General features: G+C 50.0%; 1 protein-coding gene across 1 annotated transcript in view; it reads left to right on the plus strand.

The window, feature by feature from the left end:
* Positions 1 to 15,417, plus strand: part of SLC12A2 (solute carrier family 12 member 2) — a 139,749-nt gene that overhangs the window by 92,717 nt on the left and 31,615 nt on the right. Inside the window, exon 17 of the mRNA XM_038742553.1 lies at positions 10,849 to 10,989. Coding sequence (XP_038598481.1) covers positions 10,849 to 10,989 — 141 coding nt within the window. The remainder of the gene's footprint in view (positions 1 to 10,848; positions 10,990 to 15,417) is intronic.

Genomic DNA, 15,417 nt, shown 5'->3' on the forward strand with positions numbered 1-15,417 from the left:
ATAATAATAATAATAATAATGGCATTTATTAAGCCTTTATGGATATGTCGTTATTAATAGCGATAATAACAATAATGATGGTATCTGTTGAGTGCTTACTATGTGCCGAGCACCAGGGAGGATACAAGGAGATCGGGTTGTCCCACGGGGGGGCTCGCGGTCTTCTTAATAAGAATAATAATAATAATAGTAATAATGGCATTTATTAAGTGCTTAGAGCGGGGAGTACCCGGGAGGCCCCAGGACGTGGGTCTTCATCATCATCATCATCATCATAATAATAATAATAATAATGGCATTTATTAAGCGCTCAGAGCGGGGAGCACCCGGGAGGCCCCAGGACGTGGGTCTTCATAATAATAATAATAGTAATAATAGTAATAATGATAATGGCATTTATTAAGCGCTCAGAGCGGGGAGTACCCGGGAGGCCCCAGGACGTGGGTCTTCATCATCATCATAATAATAATAATAATGGCATTTATTAAGCGCTCAAAGTAGGGAGCACCCGGGAGGCCCCAGGACGTGGGTCTTAATAATAATAATAATAATAATGGCATTTATTAAGCGCTCAGAGCAGGGAGCACCCGGGAGGCCCCAGGACATGGGTCTTCATCATCATCATAATAATAATAATAATGGCATTTATTAAGCGCTCAAAGTAGGGAGCACCCGGGAGGCCCCAGGACGTGGGTCTTCATAATAATAATAATAATAATAGTAATAATAATAATGACATTTATTAAGCGCTCAGAGCGGGGAGTACCCGGGAGGCCTCAGGACGTGAGTCTTCATCATCATCATAATAATAATAATAATGGCATTTATTAAGCGCTCAAAGTAGGGAGTACCCGGGAGGCCACGGGACGTGGGTTCTCATCCCGCCTCGTCCGTCGCCTCCGTCTAGTACAGTGACGAGAATCGCCATGACGACGACGGATAGCTGTCGTTATTAATAACGATAATGATGGCATTTATTTATTAAGCGCTTACTATGTGCCAAGCACTGTTCTAAGCGCTGGGGAAATTACAAGGAGATCGGGTTGTCTCACGGGGGTGCTCGCAGTCTTCTTAATAATAATAATAATAATAATGATGGCATTTATTAAGCGCTTACTATGTGCCAAGCACTGTTCTGAGCGCTGGGGAAATTAGAAGGAGATCGGGTTGTCCCATGGGGGTGCTTGCAGTCTTCTTAATAATAATAATAATAATAATAATAATAATAATGATGGCATTTATTAAGCGCTTACTATGTGCAAAGCACTGTTCTAAGCGCTGGGGAAATTAGGAGATCGGGTTGTCTCATGGGGGTGCTCGCAGTCTTCTTAATAATAATAATAATTATAATGATGATGGCATTTATTAAGCGCTTAGAGCAGGGAGCGTCCGGGAGGCCCTGGGACGTGGGTCTTCATAATAATAATAATAATAATGATAACAATAATAATAATGGCATTTATTAAGCGCTCAGAGCGGGTTCTCATCCCGCCTCGTTCTGTCGCCTCCGTCTAGTACAGTGACGAGAATCGCCATGACGACGACGGATAGCTGTCGTTATTAATAACGATAATGATGGCATTTATTTATTAAGCGCTTACTATGTGCCAAGCACTGTTCTAAGCGCTGGGGAAATTACAAGGAGATCGGGTTGTCTCACGGGGGTGCTCGCGGTCCTCATAACAATAATAATAATAATAATGATGGCATTTATTAAGCGCTTACTATGTGCAAAGCACTGTTCTGAGCGCTGGGGAAATTAGAAGGAGATCGGGTTGTCCCATGGGGGTGCTCGCAGTCTTCTTAATAATAATAATAATAATAATAATAATAATAATAATAATAATGGTGGCATTTATTAAGCGCTTACTATGTGCAAAGCACTGTTCTAAGCGCTGGGGAAATTAGGAGAGCGGGTTGTCCCATGGGGGTGCTTGCAGTCTTCTTAATAATAATGATAATAATAATAATGATGGCATTTATTAAGCGCTTACTATGTGCAAAGCACTGTTCTAAGCGCTGGGGAAATTAGGAGATCGGGTTGTCTCATGGGGGTGCTCGCAGTCTTCTTAATAATAATAATAATTATAATGATGATGGCATTTATTAAGCGCTTAGAGCAGGGAGCGTCCGGGAGGCCCTGGGACGTGGGTCTTCATAATAATAATAATAATAATGATAACAATAATAATAATGGCATTTATTAAGCGCTCAGAGCGGGTTCTCATCCCGCCTCGTTCTGTCGCCTCCGTCTAGTACAGTGACGAGAATCGCCATGACGACGACGGATAGCTGTCGTTATTAATAACGATAATGATGGCATTTATTTATTAAGTGCTTACTATGTGCCAAGCACTGTTCTAAGCGCTGGGGAAATTACAAGGAGATCGGGTTGTCTCACGGGGGTGCTCGCAGTCTTCTTAATAATAATAATAATAATAATGATGGCATTTATTAAGCGCTTACTATGTGCCAAGCACTGTTCTGAGCGCTGGGGAAATTAGAAGGAGATCGGGTTGTCCCATGGGGGTGCTTGCAGTCTTCTTAATAATAATAATAATAATAATAATAATAATAATGGTGGCATTTATTAAGCGCTTACTATGTGCAAAGCACTGTTCTAAGCGCTGGGGAAATTAGGAGATCGGGTTGTCCCATGGGGGTGCTTGCAGTCTTCTTAATAATAATGATAATAATAATAATGATGGCATTTATTAAGCGCTTACTATGTGCAAAGCACTGTTCTAAGCGCTGGGGAAATTAGGAGATCGGGTTGTCTCATGGGGGTGCTCGCAGTCTTCTTAATAATAATAATAATTATAATGATGATGGCATTTATTAAGCGCTTAGAGCAGGGAGCGTCCGGGAGGCCCTGGGACGTGGGTCTTCATAATAATAATAATAATAATGATAACAATAATAATAATGGCATTTATTAAGCGCTCAGAGCGGGTTCTCATCCCGCCTCGTTCTGTCGCCTCCGTCTAGTACAGTGACGAGAATCGCCATGACGACGACGGATAGCTGTCGTTATTAATAACGATAATGATGGCATTTATTAAGCGCTTACTATGTGCCAAGCACTGTTCTAAGCGCTGGGGAAATTACAAGGAGATCGGGTTGTCTCACGGGGGTGCTCGCGGTCCTCATAACAATAATAATAATAATAATGATGGCATTTATTAAGCGCTTACTATGTGCAAAGCACTGTTCTGAGCGCTGAGGAAATTACAGGGAGATCGGGTTGTCCCACGGGGGTGCTCGCGGTCTTCATAATAATAATAATAATAATAATAATAATAATAATAATGGTGGCATTTATTAAGTGCTTACTATGTGCCAAGCACTGTTCTAAGCACTGGGGAAATTACAAGGTGATCAGGTTGTCCCAAGGGGGGCTCCCGGTCTTAATCCCCATTTTACAGATTAGTAATAACAATAATAAATAATAATGGCATTTATTAAGCGCTTACTATGTGCCAAGCACTGTGTTAAGCGCCGGGGAGGTCACAAGGTGATGGGGTTGTCCCCCGGGGGGCTCACGGTCTTCATCCCCATTTGACAGAGGGGGGGAAACTGAGGCCCAGAGAGGTGAAGTGTGCCTGATGTCACAGAGCGGACAAGGGGCGGAGGCGGGATTAGAATCCACGACCCCGGGCTCTAAGAATAATAATAATAATAATAATGGCATTTATTAAGCGCTTACTATGTGCCAAGCCCTGTTCTAAGCGCTGGGGAGGTTACAAGGTGATGAGGTTGTCCCCTGGGGGGCTCCCAGTCTTCATCCCCATTTGACAGAGGAGGAAACTGAGGCCCAGAGAATAATAATGATGATAATAATAATGATGATGGTATTTGTTGAGCGCTTACTATGTGCCAAGCACTGTGCTAAGCGCCGGGGAGGTTACAAGGTGATGGGGTTGTCCCCCGGGGGGCTCCCGGTCTTCATCCCCATTTTACAGAGGAGGAAACTGAGGCCCAGAGAATAATAGTGATGATAATAATAATGATGAGGGTATTTGTTGAGCGCTTACTCTGTGCCAAGCACTGTTCTAAGCGCCGGGGAGGTTACAAGGTGATGGGGTTGTCCCCCGGGGGGCTCCCGGTCTTCACCCCCATTTTACAGAGGAGGAAACTGAGGCCCAGAGAATAATAGTGATGATAATAATAATGATGAGGGTATTTGTTGAGCGCTTACTCTGTGCCAAGCACTTTTCTAAGCGCTGGGGAGGTTACAAGGTGATGAGGTTGTTCCCTGGGGTCCTCACAGTCTTCATCCCCATTTTACAGAGGAGGAGACTGAGGCCCAGAGAATAATAATGATGATAATAATAATGATGATGGTATTTGTTGAGCGCTTACTATGTGCCAAGCACTGTTCTAAGCCCCGGGGAGGTTACAAGGTGATGAGGTTGTCCCCCGGGGGCCTCCCGGTCTTCATCCCCATTTTACAGAGGAGGAAACTGAGGCCCAGAGAATAATAGTGATGATAATAATAATGATGAGGGTATTTGTTGAGCGCTTACTATGTGCCAAGCACTGTTCTAAGCGCCGGGGAGGTTACAAGGTGATGGGGTTGTCCCCCGGGGGGCTCCCGGTCTTCATCCCCATTTTACAGAGGAGGAAACTGAGGCCCAGAGAATAATAGTGATGATAATAATAATGATGAGGGTATTTGTTGAGCGCTTACTATGTGCCAAGCACTGTTCTAAGCGCCGGGGAGGTTACAAGGTGATGGGGTTGTCCCCCGGGGGGCTCCCGGTCTTCATCCCCATTTTACAGAGGAGGAAACTGAGGCCCAGAGAATAATAGTGATGATAATAATAATGATGAGGGTATTTGTTGAGCGCTTACTATGTGCCAAGCACTGTTCTAAGCGCTGGGGAGGTTACAAGGTGATGGGGTTGTCCCCCGGGGGGCTCCCGGTCTTCACCCCCATTTTACAGAGGAGGAAACTGAGGCCCAGAGAATAATAGTGATGATAATAATAATGATGAGGGTATTTGTTGAGCGCTTACTCTGTGCCAAGCACTGTTCTAAGCGCTGGGGAGGTTACAAGGTGATGGGGTTGTCCCCCGGGGGGCTCCCGGTCTTCACCCCCATTTTACAGAGGAGGAAACTGAGGCCCACAGAATAATAATGATGATAATAATAATGATGATGGTATTTATTGAGCGCTTACTATGTGCCAAGCACTGTTCTAAGCACTGGGGAGGCTACAAGGTGATGAGGTTGTCCCTCGGGGGGCTCCCAGTCTTCATCCCCATTTTACAGAGGAGGAAACTGAGGCCCAGAGAATAATAATGATAATAATAATCATGATGGCACTTGTTAAGTGCTTACTATGTGCCAAGCACTGTGCTAAGCGCCGGGGAGGTTACAAGGTGATGAGGTTGTCCCCCGGGGGGCTCCCGGTCTTCATCCCCATTTTACAGAGGAGGAAACTGAGGCCCAGAGAATTATAATGATAATAATAATCATGATGGCATTTGTTAAGCGCTTACTATGTGCCAAGCACTGTTCTAAGCGCCGGGGAGGTTACAAGGTGATGGGGTTGTCCCCCGGGGGGCTCCCAGTCTTCATCCCCATTTTACAGAGGAGGAAACTGAGGCCCACAGAATAATAATGATGATAATAATAATGATGAGGGTATTTGTTGAGCGCTTACTATGTGCCAAGCACTGTTCTAAGCGCCAGGGAGGTTACAGGGTGATGGGGTTGTCCCCCGGGGGCCTCCCGGTCTTCATCCCCATTTTACAGAGGAGGAAACTGAGGCCCACAGAATAATAACGAAGATCAATCAATCGTATTTATTGAGCGCTTACTGTGTGCAGAGCACTGTACTAAGCGCTTGGGAAGGACAAATTGGCAACATCTAGAGACGGTCGCTGCCCGACAGCGGGCTCACGGTCTAAAAGGGGGAGACGGAGAACAAAACCCAACATATTAACAAAATAAAATAAATAAAATAGATATGTACAAGTAAAATAAGTAAATAAATAAGTAATTAGAGTAATAAATATGTACAAACATATATATATATATATACAGGTACATCATATATATACACCAAACATACTAACAAAATAAAATAAATGGAATAGATAGGGACAAGTAAAATAAGTAAATAAATAAATAGGGTAATAAATATGTACAAACATATATACATATATACAGGTACATCATATATATACACCAAACATACTAACAAAATAAAATAAATAGAATAGATAGGTACAAGTAAAATAAGTAAATAAATAAATAGGGTAATAAATATGTACAAACATATATACATATATACAGGTACATCATATATATACACCAAGCATACTCACGAAATAAAATAAATAGAATAGATAGGTACAAGTAAAATAAGTAAATAAATAAATAGGGTAATAAATGTACAAACATATACACACATATACAGGTACATCATATATATACACCAAACATCCTAACAAAATAAAATAAATAGAATAGATAGGTACAAGTAAAATAAGTAAATAAATAAATAGGGTAATAAATATGTACAAACATATATACATATATACAGGTACGTCATATATATATACACCAAACATCCTAACAAAATAAAATAAATAGAATAGATAGGGACAAGTGAAATAAGTAAATAAATAAATAGGGTAATAAATATGTACAAACATCTATACATATGTACAAGTACATCATATATATACACCAAACATACTAACAAAATAAAATAAATGGAATAGATAGGGACAAGTAAAATAAGTAAATAAATAAATAGGGTAATAAATATGTACAAACATATATACATATATACAGGTACATCATATATATACACCAAACATACTCACAAAATAAAATAAATAGAATAGATAGGGACAAGTAAAATAAGTAAATAAATAAATAGGGTAATAAATATGTACAAAAATATATATACATATATACAGGTACATCATATATATACACTAAGCATACTCACAAAATAAAATAAATAGAATAGATAGGGACAAGTAAAATAAGTAAATAAATAAATAGGGTAATAAATATGTACAAACATATATACAGGTACATCATATATATATATATACACCAAACATACTAACAAAATAAAATAAATAGAATAGATAGGGACAAGTAAAATAAGTAAATAAATAAATAGGGTAATAAATATGTACAAACATATATACATATATACAGGTACATCATATATATATACACCAAACATCCTAACAAAATAAAATAAATAGAATAGATAGGTACAAGTAAAATAAGTAAATAAATAAATAGGGTAATAAATATGTACAAACATATATACATATATACAGGTACATCATATATACATACACCAAACATACTAACAAAATAAAATGAATAGATAGGTACAAGTAAAATAAGTAAATAAATAAATAGGGTAATAAATATGTACAAACATCTATACATATATACAAGTACATCATATATATACACCAAACATACTAACAAAATAAAATAAATGGAATAGATAGGGACAAGTAAAATAAGTAAATAAATAAATAGGGTAATAAATATGTACAAACATATATACATATGTACAGGTACATCATATATATACACCAAACATACTCACAAAATAAAATAAATAGAATAGATAGGGACAAGTAAAATAAGTAAATAAATAAATAGGGTAATAAATATGTACAAACATATATACATATATACAGGTACATCATATATATACACCAAGCATACTAACGAAATAAAATAAATAGAATAGATAGGGACAAGTAAAATAAGTAAATAAATAAATAGGGTAATAAATATGTACAAAAATATATATACATATATACAGGTACATCATATATATACACCAAGCATACTCACAAAATAAAATAAATAGAATAGATAGGGACAAGTAAAATAAGTAAATAAATAAATAGGGTAATAAATATGTACAAACATATATACATATATACAGGTACATCATATATATATACACCAAACATACTAACGAAATAAAATAAATAGAATAGATCGGTACAAGTAAAATAAGTAAATAAATAAATAGGGTAATAAATATGTAGAAACATATATACATATATACAGGTGCATCATATATATATATATGTATATACATATATATGAAGATAATAATAATGATGATGGTATTTGTTAAGCGCTTACTATGTGCCAAGCACTGTGCTAAGCGCTGATAAGTACGACCGAATGAATCCGCATTGGACAGGGGAGGAAACTGAGGCCCAGGGGAGCGACGGGGCTCGCCCAAGGCCTCCCGGTAGACGAGGACCCGTGACCTCCGACCCGCGCTTTCCTCCAGGCCGAAGGATCGGGCGCTCACCGTGCGCGGAGCGCTGTGCTGAGCGTCGGGGAGAGAAGAGAAGGATCGTATTTATTGGGCGCTTACTGTGTGCGGAGCACTGTACTAAGCGCTTGGGAAGTACGAGAGGGCGATCCGACGGCCACGACGAGCTCCGCTGCCCTTCAGCGGGCCTCAGTTTCCCTCCTCCGGGGGAAACGGGGATGGAGACGCCGAGCCGCCCCACGGGGGGATGACCCGATGACCTTGTATAATAATAATAATAATAATAATAATAATAGTAATAGTGATAATAATAGCAAAATACTAATACTAATCCCGATAATAGTAATGCTAATCCCAATAGTAATAATAATAATAATAGTAATAATAATAATAATAATAATAATGGTAACGATAGTCCTACTAATCCCGATAATAATGATAATAATAGTAATGCTAATCCCGATAATAATAATAATAATAATAGTAATAATAGTAATGCTAGTTCCGATAGTAATAATAGCAATACTAATCCTGATAATAATAATAATAATAATAATAATAATAATGGTAATAATAGTAATTCTAATCCTGATAGTAATAATAATAATAATAATAACAGTAATAATAGCAATACTAATCCCGATAATAATAATAATAGCAATTATAGTAATGCTAATCCCGATAGTAATAATGATAATAGTAATAATAGTAATACTAATCCCGATAGTAATAATGATAATAGTAATAATAGTAATACTAATCCCGATAGTAATAATGATAATAGTAATAATAGTAATACTAATTCCGATAATAATAATAATAATAATGATAGTAATAATGGTAAAACTAATCCCGATAGTAATAATGATAATAGTAATAATAGTAATACTAATTCCGATAATAATAATAATAATGATAGTAATAATGGTAAAACTAATCCCGATAATGATAATAATAACGGTAATAATAGTAATTCTAATCATGATAATAATAATAATAGTAATGATAACAGTACTAATCCCGATAATAATAATAATAATAGTAATAACACCCTCCCCCCCCCCCCCCCCCCCCACCGGTGCTCAGCATGGCGTCTGCCGCATAGGAAGCGCTCACCCAATACCATTCAGCGCTTAGGAGGGCGCTCAGCACATAGTCCGCGCTTAACGGACAGCGCATCGATCGTCGTCCACGGCCTTCCTCCTGCTCCTCCTGTCCCTCTCCCTGCTTTTGGGGTGCCGGGGGACGCATGGGGGTGATTTTGGGGGGCTGGTGGGGGGCTTGGGGGGATTTTGGGGTGCGGGGAAAGGTTTTGGGGGGTCGTGTGGGGATTTTGGGGTGCAGGGGGAGGCATTAGAGTTGGCGGGTGCGGGGGAATGGTTTTGGAGGAGGTGTGGGGTTTCGGGGGTGTGGGGTTTGGGGGGAGGTGTGAGTTTTTTGGGGTGCAGGGGAATGGTTTTGGAGGGGGTGTGGGGTTTGGGGGGAAGGTGTGAGGTTTGTGGGGTGCAGGGGGATGCATTTGGAGGAGGTGTGGAGTTTTGGGGGAGGTGTGAGGCTTTTGGGGTGCAGGGGGATGGTTTGGAAGAGGTGTGGGGTTTTGGGGGGAGGCGTGAGGTTTTTGGGGTGCAGGGGGATGCATTTGGAGGAGGTGGGGGGTTTGGGGGGAGGTGTGGGGGTTTTAGGGTGCAGGGGGATGGTTTGGGGGAGGTGTGGGGTTTGGGGGGAAGTGTGAGGTTTTTGGGGTGCAGGGGGACGGATTTGGAGGAGGTGGGGGGTTTTGGGGGAGTGGGGTTTGGGGGGAGGCGAGGTTTTTGGGGTGCAGGGGAATGGTTTTGGAGGAGGTGTGGGGTTTGGGGGGAAGGCGTGAGGTTTGTGGGGTGCAGGGGGATGGTTTTCAAGTTGGTGTGGGGTTTTGGGCGTGTGGGGTTTTGGGAGAGGTGTGAGGTTTGTGGGGTGCAGGGGGGTGGTTTGGAAGAGGTGTGGGGTTTTGAGGGGAGGCGTGAGGTTTTTGGGGTGCAGGGGGATGCATTTGGAGGAGGTGTGGGGCTTTGGGGGAGGTGTGGGGGTTTTGGGGTGCAGGGGGATGGTTTGGGGGAGGTGTGGGGTTTGGGGGATGCGGGGTTTGGGGGGGAAGTGTGAGGTTTTGGGGGTGCAGGGGGACGGGTTTGGAAGAGGTGTGGGGTTTGAGGGGAGGCACGAGGCTTTTGGGGTGCAGGGGGATGGTTTGGGGGAGGTGTGGGGTTTTGGGGGGAGAGGCCTGAGGTTTGTGGGATGCAGGGGGATGCATTTGGAGGAGGTGGGCGGTTTGGGGGGAGGTGCGGGGGTTTTGGGGTGCAGGGGGATGGTTTGGGGGAGGTGTGGGGTTTGGGGGAGGCGGGGTTTGGGGGGGAAGTGTGAGGTTTTTGGGGTGCAGGGGGACGGATTTGGAGGAGGTGGGGGGCTCTTGGGGTGCGGGGGGATGGTCTGGGGGGGCTTGGGGGTTCGGGGGCAAGGCTTGGGGGGCGGTGCGGGTTTTGGGGGGTCCGGCCAGTACAGACGGGGCGCGTCTACTGGGGCGGCAGGGCCCGCGGCGCCAGGCCCTGAAGGACGTGGGCGGGGAGGTGAGCCGCCATCACCGCTGGCTCCTGCGCAACAAGGTGAAGGCCTTCTACGCCCCCGTCCTGGCCGACGACCTCCGCCAGGGCGCCCAGCACCTGCTCCAGGTGCGTGCCCCCGACCCCCGACCCCCGACCCCCGACCCCTGACCCTCGCCTGACCTCTGACCCCTGCCGACCCCCGCCCGGGTGACCCCTCACCTGACCTCTGACCCCCGACGACCTCCGCCAGGGCGCCCAGCACCTGCTCCAGGTGCGTGCCCCCGCCCCCGACCCCCGACCCCTGACCCTCGCCTGACCTCTGACCCCGCCCGGGTGGGCGGGTGACCCCTCACCTGACCTCTGACCCCCGACGACCTCCGCCAGGGCGCCCAGCCCCTGCTCCAGGTCCGTGCCCCCGCCCCGACCCCTGACCCTTGACCCCTGACCCCCGACCCCCGCCGGGCCTCCGCCGACCCCCCTGCCCTTCGCCCACGGCGTCCGCCCCGGGGCGCCGCGTGACCCCTCACCTGACCTCTGACCTCCGCCAGGGGCCCCCGGCCTCTTCCTGACCTTTGACCCCTGCCCCCATCCTCCTCCTCCTCCCCCATGATCCTCCGCACCTGACCTCTGACCCCCATGACCCCCCCCACACAACCTCCACGGGGGGGGGGGGGGCACAGAGCCTGACCTCTGACCTCTGCCAGGGGCCCCCGGTCTCTTCCTGACCTCTGACCCCTGCCCCCATCCTCCTCCTCCTCTCCCATGATCCTCCACATACGTGCCTGACCTCTGGCCCCCATGCCCCCCCACCCATGACCTCCGCCAGGGGGTCGTGGAGCCTGACCCCTGACCTCTGACCTCCGCCAGGGAGGCCCTGCCCCTTCCCTTGCTCTCTTGCTGACCCTTGACCCCTGCCCCCATCCTCCTCCTCCTCGCCCACAACCCTCCATTTCCGCGCCTGACCTCTGACCCCCATGCTCCCCCCACCTGCCCACGACCTCCGCCGGGGGGTCGTGGAGCCTGACCCCTGACCTCTGACCCCCGCTGACCTCCGCCAGGTGGCCCCACCCCTTCCCCAGGCCTCTTCCTGACCCTTGACCCCTGCCCCCATCCTCCTCCTCTCCCATGACCCCCCACGTCCATACGTGACCTCTGACCCCCGTGACCCCACCCACCCTCGACCTCCACTGGGGGGGGCGCGGAGCCTGACCTCTGACCTCCACCAGGCGGCCCCCGGCCCCTTCCCCAGGCCTCTTCCTGACCTTTGACCCCTGCCCCCATCCTCCTCCTCCTCACCCACGATCCTCCATGTCCGCGCCTGACCTCTGACCCCCGTGACCCCCCCCACACAACCTCTGCCGGGGGGGAGGGGGGCACAGAGCCTGACCTCTGACCTCTGCCAGGAGCCCCTGGTCTCTTCCTGACCTTTGACCCCTGCCCCCATTCTCCTCCTCCTCGCCCATGACCCTCCGTGTCCGTGCCTGACCTCTGACCCCTGTGCCCTCACCCACCCACAAACTCCGCCGGGGGGCGCGGAGCCTGACCCCTGACCTCTGACCTCTGCCAGGCAGCCCCGGCCCCTTCCCCGGGTCCCTTCCTGACCCTTGACCCCTGCCCCCATCCTCCTCCTCCTCACCCATGATCCTCCGCGCCTGACCTCTGACCCCCGTGACCCCCCCGCATACAACCTCTGCGGGGGGGCACAGAGCCTGACCTCTGCCAGGGGCCCCCGGTCTCTTCCTGACCTTTGACCCCTGCCCCCATCCTCCTCCTCCTCTCCCATGACCCTCCGTGTCCGTGCCTGACCTCTGACCCCAGTGCCCCCGCCCGCCCACGACCTCCACTGGGGGGTCGCAGAGCCTGACCCCTGACCTCTGACCCCCGACGACCCCCGCCAGGGAGGCCCGGCCCCTTCCCCAGGTCCCTTCCTGACCTCTGACCCCTGCCCCCATCCTCCTCCTCGCCCACGACCCCCCGCATCCATGCCTGACCTCTGACCCCGGTGCTCCCCCGCCCACGACCTCCGCTGGGGGGGACACGGAGCCTGACCCCTGACCCCCGCTGACCTCCGCCAGGCGGCCCCGGCCCCTTCCCCAGGCGTCTTCCTGACCTCTGACCCCTGCCCCCATCCTCCTCCTCCTCCTCGCCCACAACCCTCTCCGTGCCTGACCTCTGACCCCCATGCCCCCACCCACCCACGACCTCTGCCAGGGGATCACGGAGCCTGACCTCTGACCCCCGTTGACCTCTGCCAGGGAGCCCAGCCCCTTCCCCAGGCCTCTTCCTGACCTTTGACCCCTGCCCCTTCCTCCTCCTCACCCACAATCCTCTGCGTCCGTGCCTGACCTCTGACCCCCGTGCCCACACCCACCCACGACCTCCACTGGGGGGGCGCGGAGCCTGACCCCTGACCTCCGCCAGGGGCCCCCGGACCCTTCCCCCGGTCTCTTCCTGACCTTTGACCCCTGCCCCCATCCTCCTCCTCTTCTCCCACGACCCTCCGTGTCCGTGCCTGACCTCTGACCCCTGTGCCCTCACCCACCCACAAACTCCGCCGGGGGGCGCGGAGCCTGACCCCTGACCTCTGACCTCCGCCAGGCAGCCCCGGCCCCTTCCCCGGGTCTCTTCCTGACCCTTGACCCCTGCCCCCATCCTCCTCCTCACCCACAACCCTCTGCATCCATGCCTGATCTCTGACCCCCCCATGCCCCCCCCACGACCTCCACCGGGTCGGCGTGTCACCCCTCACCTGACCTCTGACCCCTGGCGACCTCTGCCAGGCGTCCCCGGCCCCTTCCCCTGCTCTTTTGCTGACCCTTGACCCCTGCCCCCGTCCTCCTCCTCCTCTCCCACGACCCTCCTCGTCCGTGCCTGACCTCTGACCCCCGCGCCCCCACCCGCCCACGACCTCCACCGGGGGCGGGCGCGGAGCTTGACCCCTGACCTCTGACCCCCGACGACCTCCACCAGGGAGGTCCAGCCCCTTCCCCAGGCCTCTTCCTGACCTTTGACCCCTACCCCCATCCTCCTCTTCTCCCACGACCCTCCGCGTCCGTGCCTGACCTCTGACCCCCGTGCCCCCACCCGCCCACAACCTCTGCCGGGGGGCGCGGAGCCTGGCCCCTGACCTCTGACCTCCGCCAGGCGGCCCCGGCCCCTTCCCCGGGTCTCTTCCTGACCTTTGACCCCTGCCCCATCCTCCTCCTCACCCACAATCCTCTGTGTCCATGCCTGACCTCTGACCCCCGTGCCCACACCCACCCACGACCTCCACCGGGGGGCACGGAGCCTGACCTCTGACCTCCACCAGAGAACCCCGGTCTCTTCCTGACCTTTGACCTCTGCCCCCACCCTCCTCCTCACCCACGACCCTCCACGTCCGTGCCTGACCTCTGACCCCCATGACCTCACCCGCCCACAGCCTCCACCGGGGGGGGCAGGGCCTGACCCCTGACCTCTGACCCCCATCGACCTCCGCCAGGCGGCCCCTTCCCCTGGTCTCTTCCTGACCCTTGACCTCTGCCCCCATCCTCCTCCTCCTCGCCCGTGATCCTCCGTGTCCGTGCCTGACCTCTGACCCCCGTGCCCCCACCCGCCCACGACCTCTGCCCGGGGGGTGCGGAGGCTGACCCCCGACCCCTTCCCTGACCTCTGACCCCTCACCCACTCTGCATCCGTCGGGTTTGACCCCTGACCCCGCCCTCCCCCAGGGGTCACAGCACCCGCTCTGGATCCGTGTGTGACCCCCCTATGACCCCTGACCTCTGACCCCCACGCCCTCATGCTCACCCACGACAGGGGTCCGCCCAGCCCTGACCCCTGACCCCTGACCCCACGGCTCCGCCCCGTGTCTTCTCCCCCCTTCTCTGCCGCCCCTCCAATTCACTCATTCATTCATTCATTCATTCATTCATTCAATCGTATTTATTGAGCGCTTACTGTGTGCAGAGCACTGTGCTAAGCGCTCGGGAAGAACAACTTCCCAAGATCCTCCCTGCCGGGAAGGGGGCGGCCGGGGGCCTCCCGTGTCCCGCCCTCCGTGCTTCCCGTTCTGCGTCCCGTGTCCCGTGTTCCGCTTCCCGTGCTCCGCGTCCCGTGTTCCGTGTCCCGCGTCCCCCCGGGTCTCCGTCCCGCATTTGGTGTTCCGTGTCTCGCGTCCCCCCGATCCGTGTCCCGTGTGCCGTGTTCCGTGACCCCCCCCTTTCTCTGTCCCTTGTCCCGCGTCCTGTGTTTCATGTCCCACGTTCTATGTTCCGTGTTCCGTGTTTCATGTCCCATGTTCCACGTCCCCCGTTCTGCCCCGCGTTTCACGCCCCCTGTTCTGTATCCCGTGCGCCGTGTCCCGTGACCCCCTGTTGTGTGTCCCACGTCCCGTGTTTCATGTCTCCTGTATCCCGTGTGCCATGCTCCGTGACCCCCCCGTTGTGTGTCCCACATCCCGTGTTTCACGCCCCCTGTTCTGTATCCCGTGTGCCGTGTCCCGTGACCCCCTGTTGCGCGTCCCACATCCCGTGCTTCCCATCCCCTGCTCCGTGTCCCGTGTGCCGTGTTCTG

Source organism: Tachyglossus aculeatus, unplaced genomic scaffold (assembly GCF_015852505.1).
Source record: "Tachyglossus aculeatus isolate mTacAcu1 unplaced genomic scaffold, mTacAcu1.pri scaffold_131_arrow_ctg1, whole genome shotgun sequence".
Classification (NCBI taxonomy): Eukaryota; Metazoa; Chordata; class Mammalia; order Monotremata; family Tachyglossidae; genus Tachyglossus; species Tachyglossus aculeatus.